The sequence below is a fragment of the Limulus polyphemus genome, unplaced genomic scaffold, assembly GCF_000517525.1.
Source record: "Limulus polyphemus unplaced genomic scaffold, Limulus_polyphemus-2.1.2 Scaffold73, whole genome shotgun sequence".
In the NCBI taxonomy this organism is placed as follows: domain Eukaryota; kingdom Metazoa; phylum Arthropoda; class Merostomata; order Xiphosura; family Limulidae; genus Limulus; species Limulus polyphemus.
Genome location: NW_013665683.1, coordinates 1,305,411 through 1,324,455, shown reverse-complemented (window position 1 = coordinate 1,324,455; position 19,045 = coordinate 1,305,411). Strand labels below are relative to the sequence as shown.

At 29.9% G+C, this 19,045-nt stretch overlaps 1 protein-coding gene across 5 annotated transcripts in view; it reads right to left on the bottom strand.

The window, feature by feature from the left end:
• LOC106466279 (DENN domain-containing protein 5B-like) overlaps positions 1-19,045 on the bottom strand; it is an 82,860-nt gene that overhangs the window by 13,351 nt on the left and 50,464 nt on the right. The window contains exons 13-20 of one of the 5 annotated variants that reach the window (XM_022394938.1): positions 18,686-18,721; positions 17,321-17,446; positions 16,267-16,419; positions 15,559-15,655; positions 11,658-11,693; positions 10,785-10,889; positions 6,259-6,388; positions 4,033-4,161 (exon numbers count right to left, since the gene is read on the bottom strand). In XM_022394938.1, coding sequence (XP_022250646.1) covers positions 4,033-4,161; positions 6,259-6,388; positions 10,785-10,889; positions 11,658-11,693; positions 15,559-15,655; positions 16,267-16,419; positions 17,321-17,446; positions 18,686-18,721 — 812 coding nt within the window. The remainder of the gene's footprint in view (positions 1-4,032; positions 4,162-6,258; positions 6,389-10,784; positions 10,890-11,657; positions 11,694-15,558; positions 15,656-16,266; positions 16,420-17,320; positions 17,447-18,685; positions 18,722-19,045) is intronic. The other 4 variants (XM_022394947.1, XM_022394953.1, XM_022394941.1 and 1 more) reach the window with 4 other exon arrangements.

Below are 19,045 nucleotides of genomic sequence, written 5' to 3'. Positions count from 1 at the left end.
GGTATTTGAAGAACTTGTAGCATTCCACCACAATTTAATTCTTCGTATTTGTAGCCGACACTAGGCAGTTGATACATAATTGAAAAGTCTTGTTTAAACATTTGTTTAACAACAAGTGTGGCCCACAGACATACCCCAATGAAAGAATAGTCCATTCCAAGCTTTTACTTGTTGTTAAACAAATGTTTAAACGACTCTTTTCAATTATGTATCAGCAGCCTAGCTAAAAATATGAAAAATTAAATTGTGGTGGAATGCTACAAATTCTTCAAATATCTATACAATGATAGGTTTCTTTTTTATGAGTGTAGAACACTTAAATATACCATATCGACAAACAAGACACAGATAAGGGAATTTTTTGTAGTCTCATTAGATGTTCTGTTCAACCCTGAAAATGTTTATATGTATATTATAACTGTTTGAAAGGTACAAAAATGATCTTTATGACAAGACATCATTTAAGCATAGTTAAATTTAGCCGGCACTATGCATATGCAATAAATAATCAAAAACTAAAACAATGAACAGACCTTTCAGAAATGCATTATTTTGGCATGAAATGTGAAGATTTTTTGAGTAAGTGTGATCCATATGTCCCATAAATTACAAAAACTGGTAACTTTAATAAACAATAATGAAGCTAAATCTTTTATTTATGTATGTTTTGTTCCACAAGAAAAGTTTGATTTCAACATAAAAGTAACAATTTATTTTGATGTTGACAAAAAAACATCTATGAACCTGAACCAAGTACTGTTATCTTCACTGACTGACTAAATTAATAATTATGTTGTAATGGTTGAAGATTTGGAAAATATTAACCTTAGTTGAACTTAGTTTTAGCACTAACATACAGACCATAACAACAACATAATTAACGATCATACATGCACTATAAAAGTAAACGGTTCGTTTAAAAAAGAAGAAAATTTGAAGTGAGTATAGATTAAACTATACAAATATAAGTGACATTACATTAAATATCAGTTAAATGTTGTATGTATTCATATTTCAACACTGACATAAAATTTTGTACCTTAGTTGTTTTATAATTAACAGTTAGTTTGGAAAAACAATTCCCACACAATACGAAATATATAAAAAAATATAAGACAATGTATGTGAAGTGAGCATATGACATCCTCAATTTACAGTTCACTTACAACAAACAGTAAAATATTATAATATGTGAATAGTGTTTAGTTATTTTAACAATATTAAGACTTCTGTAACAATATCCCTTTATTATAAGTTTTTGTCCTTGTCATAAGTTTTATTGCACAACTCCTGATAATTTCTTATGATGTTAAGTCATTTTAAAGATGTTATCTAATATAGTTAGTTTCTAGAATACATATTCTTCTATCTCAATAGCTATGTGTAATGTGACAGGTAAACTTTTCTTTTTGTAACTATAATACAGTGTTGTACAAAATGTAGCTGCAACAATATTCTGATTTCCAGCACGGGTTAACTCATGCTTCTGTAAGCAGTTAACCAAAGAAGAAAATTGGATTGTAGAAAGTAAATGAGAGATGATGATTTTGATTTCACAATGTTCCAGTTCTACACTCAGGTGTCTACAGTGGAAGTTCTCAAAATTGGCCTTTCATAATATTGGCCACCCCTTTCCTCCAATCATAAAAGATATATATATATAACCATATTTTCCATGTTTTCCCTTTTTAAGCATGTAAGGTGAAACATAAAAGATTAGTTTTCAAAAAATATATCATTAAATTTTTTGTCACCATTTTAAGTAAATAGGGCAGTAAGAGGGCAGAAGTAACTGGTTGTGTAAAGACAGTAGGAATTGTGAAACCATGAAAACTGTTACCAAGACTTACAGAAAATAAAAAAGTAAGTTAGAGTATGAAATTATAGAATAAATAAATTATATTTCTACGATACTACGAGAAAGCATAATTAGGATAAGATTTTAATTTAAACAGGAGAGTATGCTTATTTATTTTTGAGTGTTTTTAATGTACTTAACTCATACGTGGAGTTCATTATATGTTTGTTCATTTGGAAAGTATATAATTAATTTAGATTATTTACGGTTAGTGAAAAACAGTAGATCTACGTTTTTGTTATAGATTCTCAGTAAAATTACATCCTGAAAATTGCTCTTTGAAGTCATGAAACCAGTTGAAGAAATTAATAAAGGAAAGGAAAAAACAGAATGGTCTGATATTCCAGCATTTTGTTATATATGCTCTCTCTCTCTCTCTCTATATATATATATATATACATTTTTTACATAACTTAAACCTTATTTTACCTGCCACCTCTTTAAACCAGACACTTACTATTTTTTCTTTGTATACATATTTATTTTCCTGTAAAATTAACCCTAATATTCCAAATGATCAGTTACTATCACAATCATTTGTACAAAAATGTTCTGCCATAGTCCGGACAAACCAGACTGAAGCAGATAGATACACATGCTAATCCCATATAATTTTGTTTATATAATTAAAAACAAATTTTATGCATTGTAAAACAGTTATAAGAACATTCAGCAAAACAATAATGTATATCAAGTTATTACTTGAAGACAAAATTAACATAAGAGAATGGAAGTTGACCTAAAAATGCTACAGTGTGACTTACCAGAGAAATACAAAGTCAACAAGTAACTGTTGTCGATAGAAAGCACCCCTACCATCACTACTTTGTATACAAAGAATGATATTGTTTAATTAAGTATTTATTTAAAGATTTATTTAGTATTGCAGTAATTTTCACTCAGACTCTGAATATTTCAAGTATTATCATTAACATATTGTGCAATGAAATGTTTAAAATTAAAAATAGAAAAAATGTATATACCTTTGAATTTTTCATCAAATAATCTGGAAAATCTTCTTATATATTTATATCCTTAATTGTAAGTTTTTACTTTTTTTCTGAAGAAGTTTATTTTTGATATTTCATTTTCCTTTCCTATCCTTTAGCATTATTACTTATTGTGATACACATCAACGGGCATTCTCTGGGCTTCCTTGGCAGCAACACTTTAGCCATCGTCAAAACAATGGGCCATTTGTCTACTACACTGAGCTCGATAAACCAAGGCAGTTTGGCTCACATTTTGAAAAATTATTAAATTTTCTAATATGCATTTTAAAACATAAAACTAAAACTTAAATAAAATTTAATTGTCTATCTAACTAACATATTTATAGGTGAGAAATAACACTAAAGTGCTGGCATGGATGCAGGCAGCAACAATGCTAAGAGCATTTGACAAGTTCTCTATGGAATTCTTCACACCAATTTTTAAATAACTGTTGGGAAATAGTATTTCAAAATGCAGTCTTTCTATTGGTTACAAACATGTAGCTCAACCAAATATAATTGGCTGAGAAATTGCAACTGTATGTGTACAGAGTGGGTGTGGCATCTGTCAAGAGTTCCAAGAAACTTATTTCTCTTTTCGACCAACATCCCACAAGGGGCTTGAAAGATGAATGTGTAAACAGAACAATTAACCTAGTTTCTGTCTATACATAGAAGTATAGTGTACAGAAAGAACTATTTAAGTTACGGAGACAAAAGTTAAAATTTTGTGAACTTGTGCATCAAACTGAAGTTTAAGAATTTTTCTTTCAGTTTTTTTTTAAATAAAGGAATTAAAACTTAGATAATATAAAGCTTTAAACTTTAATGTAAATTTTAATGCTAATTTCATTGGTATAAAATGATAGTAAGATTGCTTATTTAAATTTTGAATGCAACAAAGTAAAATCTTGTGACATTCACACTACAGTGGTGCCCATAATTATAGGGTTAAAGCAAAGTGGCAAATTCAAATCTCAATAAGATAACTTTTTCTATCAGAAATTAATGTACATTTTAAAAGCATGCTTAGCTTCTCTGGGTATCATGTTATCCATCTACTTAGTTAATTATGGCTTATATAACTCAAATCAGCAAGTATGTCTTATTTTGGAGAAACACCAGTAAAACTGTATGTATGCAGCTACTGTGAACAGTTTTCTCGAAACACAAGAAAGATACCTGAGTAATTCTTGATTGGCTAACAGTTTCTTCAAGTGTCTTGAGAGAAGCTTCTTTTCCATTGCTAGTCGTACCCATGCTCTAGCATATCCAATGTCGGTTTTTATTTCTGTCATAGCTTGAACATTCCTAAAGACAACATTCATACAAGATGAAACATACATAACCTTACATTATTTATTAAAAACAGTGTAACTGTTTAACTAACAGATTTGAAAAAATTCTTAGATAATTACACTAAATTAAGGGGTTGGATCATAGCAAAGTAGTAAGACTGAAAAGGGGGGAACTGGGTTCTTGGCATCTTCACCAATAATTTAGAGGTTTTCCTACTTTGAGCAGTCTAGACAGACTTCCTTTTTGCCATTAAAACTGCTATGATTACATTTTAGCAATTGACATTATACATTTGATTATGAAACCTACAAAACAAATGCCTACTATGCACAATAATGTCAGAAACACAATTTATTATGTCACATTTGAAATTTAAGCATTAAAAAAATATCAGAACATTCATTAAAGTGATTATAATTATGTTTTGAAAGCCTTTGACAGCCCATATCTGTTTGTGTACATCCCATACTTCCTTGGCCTTTGAAGTTTACTGAGTGCTTATTTTTGTTTACAACTTATATACAAAAACCAATTAGACCTGGAATAATGAAAAGTGTTCATTAACAAGCTCATACATCTGTTGCTCAATCTTCTGTGGCTTGCTTCACACCTGCAAGTGTTTGATTATTTTAATTTAATTGTGCTGTGAATAATTTCACCTGTTCAACTTTAGTATGGTGATTTCGATGTAACTTTTTACCATTGCTTCCACAGTTCAAAAATCAATTACACACATGAAGAGAAACACCTTGTTAACTTTTAACAGAAAATAAAAAAATATACCCACTTCCTACATAGATTATTTTGTGCATATCTTTCTTTGCAATGCTACCAATGCCATTTTCTTTTCACACTTTTATTATTTCACACCATACTTCTTTTAGCATAATAGAGCACTTTGCTAATCATATACTTCTTTTCAGCAGTAGTTTTAAACAAATAACATCTAAAATTTGTTTTTGGCCAAGACAGTACCCTGAAATTAATATAATCTACTGCTCTAGAACACTGCAAACTTCGGAGTTGTGTCATAGAGAGAGAGATTGGAGAAGATCCTCAAATATTATTACTTTTGAAGCAGGTACTAGTAATGAAAGTACAATTGTGATTAATAATGATGTCAGGTGGATTCCCAGAGAGAGAAAACATCACATATTCTTCTAAGATTCTATCCCAATTCCTTTAGTAATGTAGCGTATAAATTTTTCAGTACTTGATTGTATCAAGAGTATTCTAAGCAGGATCAGTTGGCATTCCTGCAATGTTGACAATTGGAAATTCTAACTTACTTAGCAGACTGCAATGAGGTTGATATTTTTCTATACAACTGTACTATTATCAGATATTTCATTACACAACAATAACAAAAATAGTTTTATTACTTTTCTAGAAGTTAATATTCCAACTTTTTGGGGAAGAGCTTTTCTGACTGGAAAAATTACTGTGAAATTATTAATTTGTATAATAATAAACTTGGTTCATAAAAATAAACACCAGTCATACATAAAGAATACTCAAGCTGGATGTTTTACAAATAATTTTTTTTAAAGTTTTTAATACTTAAGAAATTATGCACTAATTCTTGAAATAAAGCCAATACATTTTTTTCGTTTCACAAACACATATTTGTATCTGTTAAAACTCTATATTGTTTAGGACATAAAAGCCTTCATAAAACTAATTTTGGCCTCAATTATTTGCATTACTTAATTATCACATATTTCCCTAATAGGATGAAGACCCAGAAACTACAAGGATAGAAAGAATTAGTTAAATTTTAACATATATCAAAGAAGCTGGCAAGCTTCTTTCTAAGTTATGGTCTTTGCAGCATAACATGAATATGTAATAACTCTCTCTGCACATTATCTTGAAACTTACAGAAGAAAATTAGAGAGCTTTTATAAAGTTTGCCATATTTGGACATAAACAATCATGTATTTTACAAACGAAATCATCTCTCATTTATTGTGGTGACTCACTACCAGAACATATACAAGTTGATACATTAAATCCTACATTACTTACAAGGTATTAAATAAAATTTTAGTTTAACATGAAAAATGAAGCTTATAAATCTATTGAAAACATACATTGTTGATAACTTACTTAACATCATACACCAGTGATATAGGAAGAGGTTTCAGTGCTGGAAGGTCGGGTGTTCTTGGTCTTCTTTTGTCTTTGTTTTCCCTACGAATAGATGATGATTCTCCCTCCAAAGCTAATGTTGATATATCTGCAAATAAATTTAACTTATCTAACAATTGGCATAATACTAATACACATTAAAAATCACACCAAATTACTTCAATCTAAAAGCTGCATGAATAATTCTTAGCCCTAGGATTCATGGGTAATAAAATATACACAAATGCATAGTAGTGTCAAGGTCCGAGAGATTCCTCTTATGCATTCTCAGATTAACAGATACATGTTTTAAAAATTTTCCAAGTAGACATAAAAAAAAAAAGGATTAAAGGAACCGAGAAATTTTTTGAGACAAGTTACATGTGACTTTTATTTCCTTAGTTGTACAAGCTTTTGACTACTTTGCAACAACCACCATCAGGAACAGTGACAGATTACTTAAACCAAATTCCAATAATAGTTACAATTGACTTACAGAAAATTCTTGTAAAACAATTCTTCAAAACCAGTTCTTCGAAATAACAGTTAATCGCATGTCCAATTTTTAGATTGATTTTTAATTATAATTTAATATAGTGTAAGAAAGTTAAGAAAAAGTATTTAAAAAAAAGGCATGTAGCATACCTTTTCGATGAACTTTCGAAGTGAAATGGACCGATGTTATTTAATACACAAGGAAAGACATATATGGAAAAACAGTATATCTTCAATAAGTTGGAGTAACTAACCCTAGATTTTGTTTCCCACATAAATTCAGAATGGTTTTTTTATGCTGTCTATGGATGGCAACTTAGCTGCCGCAGTTTGGCTGAGTCAAATGATGCGTGTGAGACAATATAATGTGGTGCATCATGTGTATTCTTTGAATCATTTCGTACACTGTGCATGTGCATCACATTCTTAGTTTTAGTACAAGTGGTATCACCAGAATGGTTGTACTTATGAACTTTCAACTAACGTTATTACCAATTGTTATCATACGACCTTTGCATTTTTTTCAAATTGCTCACATTTCCAATAAACTTTTTCCTTCACTTGTTTGTCTTTAACAAATAAACATCCATTGAACTCTAACTTAGGTTTGCCTTTCTTACTCTCATTTAACATTTTGGGGGAAACCAGTTTGCAATAAAATTATAATATTTTTCTCAATATAATAAACACACAATGCACTGTTTGTAAACAGTGACTAATAGTTGGTAGATGGCACTTTCAAACACACTTCTCTAGATGTTTCAGATTATCCAGCACTCCCTAGCAACAATGGCAGAGACTAAAACATCACTTGCTCAGCTGTCATATGAAGTTGAGGTCATTGACATTACAAGGTGTTATCACTTGACCTGCATTGTGACCATAGTTCCATGTTTCTGCTCTTAAGGGAATTAAAATGAAACAAACATTATACAATCAGTGTGGTATGTGAACATTTGTAGTGTTACTTATGTAGTGAACATGTAATGCTTGTGAGTGTATGTTTCAAAGAATTGTTATTTTGAAGAACTGTTTTTCGAAGAATTGATTTTGAAAAATTTACCGCATACAGTTACAATCATCCTATTAAAATCATAAGAACATATAAATGACAATATATGACAAACTGTTAATATTGTTGCTTCTCTTAACACACTGTATAACTGAACTTGACTTACATTAATAACTGAGAAACAACAAGTAGCCAGCAATGAGTAAACTTGCAATTATATCTTCCATTAGGAATGTGACTTATAAAGCAATGTAATCAGATATACACAAAGAACTTTAGAAAAAGCTTACAAACCCTTTTAAGTGTAAAGCTTTATTAAAAGATACATGATATGATTACAAACTACGATTAAACTTTTTTTTTTCTGAAATACACTTATAGCCTTTGTAGATACAGAATGTTCGCTGGCTTAAAATATTTTCATGTCACTGCATTATTTCTCACTCTATGGATTATCTAATGATAAAACTGTTACTGAACTACGGTGTTGTATTGGTCCTGTGGTTGTACTTTTATAACATATTTTCAACATTTTGGTTTGATTTCGAGAATAAAATGTAAGTTTGCAAACACCAAAATGTATACATTAGTAGTTTTTTGTTGACCTGTGAAAACAAAATGCATAAAAATAATCATAAAACTATAAAAGCTCGAACTACCTTTTTCACTGAAAACAATATCTTATTTGACCAAATATAGAGGGCTGAGTACACTATATTAAATGATTATGAATATGCACATCCTCAGCAAGTTACGTGGCAACCATAGCCAAAATAAAGTTGGATTGGTACGAAATGCAACATAACTACATTTTGCCATTATTTGCCATCTGGGGGTTAAAATGAAGCCACCAAAAATTAATTGCTTTTGGGAAATATTCATGACAGCTCTTTCCAATACAAAATATTCATACACTAAATTCACAGATGTGTTCAGATCATGGTTTATATTTTACAAAATAGGGATATCCCTTGTGTTTAAAGGCATTGGAAAATAAAAGAATATGAATCAATTTGGGCACCAGGACAACTCGAAAAATATCCACAAAAATATATCCAGCCAATGATTTTCTGGAGAAAAAGAAATCTTTAACACACATATATATAATCATTAAATATTTGGTCCACGATATAAAATCTAATAGCAAATTTGACAAAATGTCATAACATTATTCACATTCCTAAATTAATTTAGGTTACTATATGATGAAATAAAACAGGCTCAAAACCCCATACAGATTTATATTTTTATTGAAGATACAATAGGGAAAGGTTTTATGCTATATCATACTCGAAAACAAACATATATGTCAAGTTTGCTAAGGCCTGGTTACAGATTAATATCCAATTAGTCAAAGAGGTTAATACATAACCAATCACGGGAAAATTATTTTTATATGAGAAACTAATGAATTGTCTTATTGTCCCAATTAATAGCCCAAACCTTACCATAAGTACCTAAATCTAAACCTTTTTGGTTAATATATATAAAATCAACTAGGGTTAATTTTTTAATAGAATGACTTTAAGTTTAAAATATACCTCCAACTTATCTTAATCTAATTTATAGTTACATATTTGTATTGGAATAATATATAAATGTGCATTAAGTATATAAATGTCATACATAGGTGAATTATACAATTTTATACACACAGATCCAGTGTATATGCCTGGATAGGTGTATAATTCAATATTAATAAATATATACATACATACACTTATATCAACATAAGTTCAGAAGTATTTAACAAAAAAGCAATAAAAAAACTGGTAAAACTGGAAGGTGTTCAGCATTCCATATACATTGGAGAAACATTAAATGACACTTATGTTTAAGCCTACAAATTTAAGTAACTGCATTCTAGAATTTCAAGTTTGAATGATGATAACCAGCCTCAGGAAGTTATTACAAAGTCATTACAGAATTGATATTTATAAAATAAGTGATTAAGGTCTAGTTCAGTGGTTTCCAAACTTTTTTCACTAATGATATCCTAACCCACTTACCTGGATCTGCATGACACCCCTGTTGCCACATGCAATTTTTTTTTTTCCTGTTCTTAATTATTCTTCATTTGGTGCAACTCTTGCAATGCCCTTAGCAATTTGCCCGACACAGTTTGGAAACCACTAGTCTAGTGTTTATAAACTGACAAAATATATACTAAATTAAATAATCATTAAGGCACTTATATTACAAAAAAGTATTGGTTTCACAACAAAATAACTTTGCATCTTTGCTTTTTCCTTTCACCCCTAACAATTGCCATCTGAACAGTAGCTTATGAAATCCAGTTTTTTTTTTAGATGGGTGGTGGATTGGACAGATTCAGCTTCCAGAAAATGTTACGAATAGAAAATATAAATACATCAGCAAAATTAAGTTACTACAAGAAATTTGAAAAATTGCCCATACACTTTTCACTTTTCTAAATTTCTATTTATTTCAAGTTTTCCATAAATATTTCAATATCAGATAAGATTGCATAATGGCACAAAAAAAAGAGCACTCATAATATCTGTATCTTTCCTATAATGGCAGAAAGTGAATTTTAAATTGTTTCAGTTACAAATATATATTGTAATTAACAGAGTAATGTATGAAAGCAATATTGCATTTATTACAGATTTTTAAAGCAAGCTCTTTTTTTAAATAACATATCACTGTAATATTAAAATCATCCAAACAATGCTACACTAATGATCCTGGGCAGAGAATAACAAAGATTTCCTAACTTGTCAACAGAAACAGTATTATACAGTGAAATACAACTCAGTAACCAACATGTTACACATTTTCAATACAAACTTTCTGATATTTTATTACATTTATAGTTTTGTTTAAACCAACTCTAACAAATGTATTTTAATATAAAAATATTTATAATTTCAAAAACTCATAGCTAGTAACATTCTAATAAACTTAAGAAAATAAATAAAATTAGTGATGAAGTTTAGTGTGTTTTTTTCTTTTGGGCATGTTATATAAAACTTACCAAAGTTGGCAAGGTGACTAGCTATAGTGCTGAAAGCCCCACTTTTAAGTGACAAGAAAAATTCAGGCAGACCAAAACTTCGTGTGTTCTGTGGATGGACTGGAACTAAAAGGGTGCAGGAGAGCAGGATTGTACAGAAAACATAGGATATAGAAGAGTGGGGAAAAAACAAAAATAGACCAAAAATGCATACAAAACAAACAAGTTAACAAAAAACTTGTGGGACTCAAGTGTATATGCATATTTGTTACAAGTGTCATCAAAAATCACTATTTCTTAACTCATATTGTTTAGTTATTTTGCATCAGTTATACATAAACTAGTTTGAAAATTATTAATCAAAATAAAATTTATCAAGGAGATATTAATAAAGAGAAAACTTTAATTGTATCAAATTTTCCAGTGCTTTATCACACTTAAATTTACACATTCTACGATGTTTTTGAAATACTGTATGTGTTTTTATGACAAATTTCAAATATTTGTTTTTCTGATGTGTTCTAGTATTCTAAGACCATCAGTAATTATATTAAGGCAATTGTACTTCCACTCTGATAATGAATTAGTAACAAAGTTACTTTTTTGCAAAATAAACTGCCTGTAAAAGATACAGAACGATATAAACTGGATAATAAAGTTTTAACAAAAATGAAAAAACATTACAGTGATATGCAATTCATTTCACTACAAATCACTGTAAATACATTCCATAAAATTATAGCTGCCACTTTCTTACAGCTTAAGTTACATGCATGAAACAGATTTAGAAAAAATAGTATGTCAGGTTAGAGTGTAGCCAAATAAATACAGTACATCTTAAAATATAGCTAAAATGGATGTGATTGTTAAAAAAAGAAAAACAAGGCCACCTACAGTCAATCCGTTTCCTGAGCACACACCAAGCCAAGGCTGTGAAATTGTCATGTTAGCAGGAGGCAAGAAGAACAGGAGACAAGCAGAGATTAGTGAATTATAAACCTTTACAGACAGACAGATAGACACACACACACACACACACACAAAAGACTTAAAGTATGCATACTTTACATTCTTAACACTAATTCCAAATACTATTTTCAAAGTAACCATGAATTTTTAAATATTTAAAATTATATTTAATTGATACATAACATACAGAACTTCAATTGATTTTCTGTATTTTTCAATAATTCATGCCTGATTTTCATGGACAACATAAGTTAAAAGCATAATGCATTTTGAAACAGGTAAACTATTTTTTAACTTGTTAGTGTTAACCAATGTCTTCTATATTTAATAAGTAATGATACATGTTCATTTAATTAAGAAACTTTTTAATAGGTGGTTAAAACAAAATACTACAAGATAACAGAATCTGCAAAAAAGTTAAAGAATTATTCTGCAGTTCCTCTTTATACAATCTTCATAATTATTCAAAAACATTATCCTTCAAGTAGAGCTTCCCTATAAATAGTCCAAAACTATAGTTTAAAAAATTTACTCAGAGTTTTAACAAAGGAATTGCTTGTAGTTGTAATATCTCATAAATGCAGAAAAAACAAACAAACTATAAGCTTAACTTCTTTTATTACCAGTATGTTAAAGTTCAATATTTCAATAACAAGGGTACAACAGCTAAATAATGACCTGTGTTAGGTGTGATCACACTTTTACATGACATTAAAAAGTTCAGAGCACAGATAATTACTAAACGTATGGTCTAAGTGTAAAAGCTTTTAAAGTGCTGTAATAATGACTACTGGCTTACATCAAATTGCATGCAGTACTAGATGTAATAGTAGTAATATATAGTTTGAAATCACCAATATTATGCCACAAACATTTATTTATGAAATAAAAAGGTTAGTTTCCAAAAAATCATCTTTATGCACTTCATAGTAAACAAAGTCTGTGACGGTCTTCAAAATTAAAGGATGAATGAGACTGAGCAATGAAGACTGACTGAAAAGGGATTGATGCAAGTTTGAAAATAAATTTCATTCATATGTTATCAGATTTTATGCAGAACCTACGAATGACAGACACATACTTTTTCATCAGAGTTTATGCTGTAACAAGACTTTGTATCACTTGTGTTCTCACATACCCATTTTATTTGAACAAATTTCAGTGTGAGGTGTCTATCTACATTAGAAGTTTGTGAAAATTCTACATAATACAGTTCACATGTCATAAAGTCCTCATGGTCCAATATATTTACTTTTTCTATACACAATGATGCCAAGTTGTACAAAAATGGATTTTGGAGTGTTTTTTTTTTTCATCAGCCTACAAAAAAAAATCAGAATAGGAATATCAGACTTCTCCAAAAATATCTTTGATATTGTAATGTAAACTTTTGAAAATATGGATAAATCAGTTAACCTCATGCATATGATTGGATCAAATTGTGCATGTCATTGTTACATCCAAATATAAAGAACTTCATTATCAATATATATCAATAAAGTTGGCATGAAAACATATTATATAATTCAAATTTTTATATCATCTAAGTTTTAGTTCATTAATTCTAAAATAAAATATTTAAATAAATTCTTAATGTCATGTGAAGGTATTGTGCTCTGCAATCTCCCATACATATTTTGTTCTCCCTTATATGGATTTCAGATTGTCCAACCAATCAGAAAAACAAAATATAGACAGTATCAAACCAGCAAATAAAATTTGAATCTCCTCCCTTTTCAATTTACTGAGACATCAATAAGTTTGTAAGATCCACCAGAGAAGCCCCTCCCATCTCTTCTTGCATTTGAAGTTACTTACTTGCTCAAACCTACTTGTGTAATAGACATATTTATAGCTAATGAAGGAGCATATTATGAAATACATACATCTCATGAGTGTCTGTTTATTTGTGGCTGTCTCAGGTAACAGTTCACAAGAAAAGTTGTTGCTATGAGCAATAGTATTTTTTTTTAAAGATTTTTATAACTTAGAAAACCAGATTAATTATAGTAGTTTTGGGAGATTTTACTCTCATATCCAATATTTTTTTTGTGTTCTAAGATTCAAATTTGAAAGCTACATGAATTATCTTTGGGACAAGAAACATAGTAACAAAAAAGTAGGGTTGCTGAAACATGGCAAGTAGCTGATGGTATTGTGAAAATCTTGAATACAAGTTACACTTACCACCTATATGCAAAAATCCATACAAACACTTAGAATGACAAAAACTTAGAATAAAGAACAAAAAATCTGCTCAACCCTATATGTTATGCTTTGAACTTCTAGCTGACACTCACACTCTTAATTGATTATATTCATGCATTTAAAAATTAACATTGAGATACTAAAGATCGTTTCTGGTTTTCCTATTTTGAGATTTTGTTTCTTGCAAGCTGCTGGAAAAAACACTACAAAATCAATTTTTGCACAGCTTGATTACATTGTATAAAGAAATAGTATATGTGTTGAACTGTGTAAAGTTCAGGACAAAAGTACTGTAATATCTAGAACCCTCATGAGCTTCTAATATAGATGGACATCTCAAGTATTAAACTTGGCCAAAGTACAGTGGGTACCCAAAGACACAAAAAATACAAAGTCCTCTTTTTTACAATAAGAAATCTAGTGATAAAATATATGTCTGTCCTTCTTAGCCTACAGTGTATTAATTAACACACAGTTAGTAACATGACTGACTACATTTACTTTCAAACTAACATCAATTTATAGCGATTCCTTTTGGGACTAATCTCCATTGCTTAATGTCAGTCCTCCTTTTTTAAGCATTATAAAAAGGCAATGATGTGTAGCTAAGGTTTTTAATCAACTAAACAGTACTGGGTTCTCTGAAACACGAGTAAGTAAATATACAATAACTGTAAACAAGGATATTTTGCACCTCAGAAATCCACTGATAGTCAGTGAAAACCTATGTTACAGTGTTGTAGGATTGCAGACAAGTGCCAATTACTATGTTTAATAATCTAAACCTAGAAATACGTATATGCCACTGTTCTTTGGATACCTAAATAGTGTAAGCCTAATCTGCCATTGGACTTATCATTTCCTTTCAGAGCTCACCAATATATAAGGTTTTGAGTTTATCAGTGTGGTCACAATTCAAATAATATCAATGTACTGATGTTGTTGCCTTCTTTACTTTGGTGCCAACTTATATTACTTTAAAGGCCACTAACAGATAGCTAAAGTACATTTAAAGAATGCATTTGGTATAAACTGAAGACTAGTGTAACTTGAAGTTTTAATTAGAGAATACTTGCATCCTTTACCAGAAATACAGTTAAAGATATAAACAAATTCACAGAAAAGCAAATGGGGTCACCTGTTTCAGTATTTATAATGAAAGAAACTGCATCATGATTGCTGTCAACTTTCAGAGAAGGCCTAAAAATTTGGAGATAATGTGTTAATGATGTGTTTGTCACATTATCTGCAGGAACAGCTGAAAAACTGTTTAAGCATGATACTAGTCAAATCTTTGAAACAGTTTAAAGAAGCACAGAAAAAGATTCATTTACTATTTCTAGACTTTTTACTGATTCAAGAATGAGATACAAATTATCTACTCAGGGCATCATAAATCTAAAGATTTAGGTAACCTTCTGAACTGTCATCCTATTGCCACTCAGAACATAAAGGATCTTTATATACATTCCTAGTTAACAGAGCAACCACAATTATCATTAAACCAAAATATGTGCATGAGGAAAAGGAGGAAAATGAGTCTTTCTGTCCAAATGTTTTTGTTCTGGTTTTTTATCATCATCATCAACAAATCAACATTTATGTCTACATATCTTACCAGGCGTTAGAAAATTAGGATCAATAGGTTTTCCTGAATTTTTACATTCTTCAACTTCAAGGTAGCTAAGTAAATGGGACCACAAGGCAGATTTACCCTACGAGAGAGAAAATAAAATACACTATGACAACCAATTAATTCATAAATACATCTCAGTGTAATTATCTGACTGCAAACCACATACTGAGTGGACTATTTCCATTTCCTTTGAAAAATTTATAAAACTGTGCCATTTTCAAAAATTCTACTGTTAAATAAAACACTTTTCACTGTAAACCATGATACGAGCTTTTCATAACATAAAAACCCTACCTGATCTGAATATAATGAAAACATTTACACACAACACCCTACTTGCTTTGACTGCCGATTTGACCAAACCATGAATCTCCACAATCAATAACTCAACTGCTTTGACTATATAACATGATTTTCACACAGTAACCAACCTGTAACAACTGTATAAACCATGACTCTACACAGCAACATAAACTCAACAATCTAAACATTTTGATTATAAGCCATTACTCTTTATACAAGTTACCTACTCTGACTATAAGTCATGTCCCTGTGTTCAACAATCTACATGCTTTGCTTATAAGCCATTATTCCCTATATAACTTACTTACTCTGACTATAAATCATGTCTTTACACTGAAAAATACACATGCTCTGAATAAAACTCTGAATTTATACTTAACAAACTACCTGTTTTGACTGTAAACCATGACTCCAAACACGTTCTAAAAGATCACATAAACTGGCTATCATTGTATTCTCTTCCAGGCCAGTAATACTTATTTCTCCATGGCCTAGTTCTACTGCTTCTTGTCCCATCTTTTCAACCAGCATTCTTTTTGTCTGAAATTAAATGTATTCAATCAAAATTCTTTTTCAGATATTGTGAACTGAAAAATAATATGTTTACTCTGTATAAATATTGCCAGTATGAACAACTGCGAAAGTATTTGAAGAAAAGAAATTTATGTGTAAAAACTTAATTTAATTTTTACCAGCTTTTCTTACCTTAATACTTACATCTATTCATTGTCTAGCCACCAAATAAAGGACTTGCTTAGAATGACATGATTTGCAAATACAAAAGAAAAATCATACTGTCAAACAATATGGTTTACCCCTTTCTGACATATTTTTTGTAATGCCCAATAAGACACCATTGCAAGTTGATTCAAAGAATTTTGATTCTGTACAGTTTAAAATCTGAAAAAACTAAATCATACATTTTTAATAAACAACCATTTGATTTTTTTGTTGAAAAATAGAATGGTACATATTAGTTTTACAACACTGCTGTATAAAACAAAAAACAGAATAAGACTATGAATTTGTTATTAAACTCATGATCAAGATCAACAAACATACAAGATCTGTGAATTGCATATTAAACCATTAAGCTTCTTTGTCTTTAATCACGTCAAAATTGAATTCTTTCCTACCACAAGAATATGTAAATATTCCAAAAAATATTTTAGGTTTTTGTTCATCTGATGATATGAATCTTTTAATTTTACAATCACAAATTATACTTAATGCAAAGTTTCTCAAAACTATTCCTTTAAAATATTATATAAACACCTAACACACTTGGCTTCTATTCTTAAAAAAGATTTTTCATAACTATCACCAACACATCTTTGCAGACTTCCCATTAAGCTGAAATTACATAGTGAACACAATTCTAAATAAAATATATAAGAAACAAACTATGGTAAAGAAGGAGATGAATAACTAGTTCACTTACTCTCATTTTGCATTCTTTAAGTAAGGCCTCTACAAATTTCCAGTTTGTTCGGGCGATAATGGCAGGAGACATGTCAGAAAGCTTAGGATGGCGAACTGACTTGCTTCGGGCTTCCTGGATATAACGCTGAAAAGAATATTCATACACATGCTTTACTCATTCTTATACACAGAATATGTAGATATAAATCATGTTTAATGCTCCTAAAGGGGAATTATATATTACAGCTGCACCTGATTGGATTATGTTTGCTGATTGAATTTTGTGCAAAGTTACTCAAGAACCAGCCATCCCTAATATTGAAGTGATAGAACAGAGGGAAAGCAACTAGTCAACACCACCCACTGCTAACTTTTGGGCTATGCTTGTCAGACCGAATAGCAGGATAATACCATCACTCTTATTAGACACACCTGGTCCCAAAGAGTGAAGTGTAATTATTTTTCTTTGTTTGCTAGAAACAGGTTGCAAATCACAGAACCTCAGTTCAACAGCTTGGCATGCTAACTATTGGGCTGCACTTGGCCCTAAAGTTTCATGAAGACAAATCCAAGATTAGTTTGACTAACACTTATGCTCCCGCTTGCTATGAATGTGCTTTAGTAAACTACAGGGCTCAACCAATATATGCTTCACTCTTAAATGTATTTTATTCATCAAGCCAGAAGCACAGTACTAAGTTATGACAGCTTGTCTTTAAAAGTTAATTATCCATCTTCTGTCAGCTATAATTGAAAGTGCTGAGATTAGGTGTTTTTACTTGAATCAGATAGATTTGTCATTGAACACAGATGTGCCAACCTTAACACTTTCTGTAGAAATTGTTTGGAATTTTTCACACAAAAAATTTAATTTTCTAAACTTTACTCAGATACTTTCTAGTATACAAATACTAATTTTGACAGCAGATTTTAAACTAATTCTTTTATCTATATATAAACCAACAAGTTGCAACTTTAACTTACATAATGTTATTATTCTTAAAAGAACTAATTGTTAAAGCTATTATAATACACGTTTGCTATACGTAAACCAGTAATCTTTGATGTCATTTAAATTAGTTACAGAACTGTGGTTAATACTGACTCATATTTCAGATTCCTATGCAGATTATATTTCAAAGACAGCTTAATTCTTTCCTCTCGCAGTGTAAACATTTCTTACATAATCCTTACAAACTTCCCAAAATACAATTATGTAAATTAAATAAACTTTGAAAAATCATTTTGAGAAATGGTTAGTGAATTCAATAAATCTACAAGAAAGAAAAATTTAAGAGATTAACAAAAGTGAAACAAGAGTGGTAGTGCAGTTAGATAAAAACAGAGAAGTGAGTGCATCAACACTAAAATTTTTAGTACTCACTCTCCATAATCTGGCATGCTTCTCGGCTACCTCGTACTAGTCACAAACATAAATAAGTATATGGAAATATCTGGTTATCAAATAGCTAATAATTCCCATACATTTTATTCTATGTTTGAAAAATAAATTACAAGAAATATTTCATAAAATCCATTATTTTAGAATAAATGAAATGTCTAGTTTATGAGCTTACCAATTACATAATATAAGGGTTTATGCATTTATCTACAGTACAAAAACTATTTCCTAACTACAGTACACAGCGTGGCCACAAGTAAATAGACACCACCTTTTCAGAAAAAATTAAATTTTTCAGTCATATTCACATGAATTGATATATTTATAATTTAATTAATATTT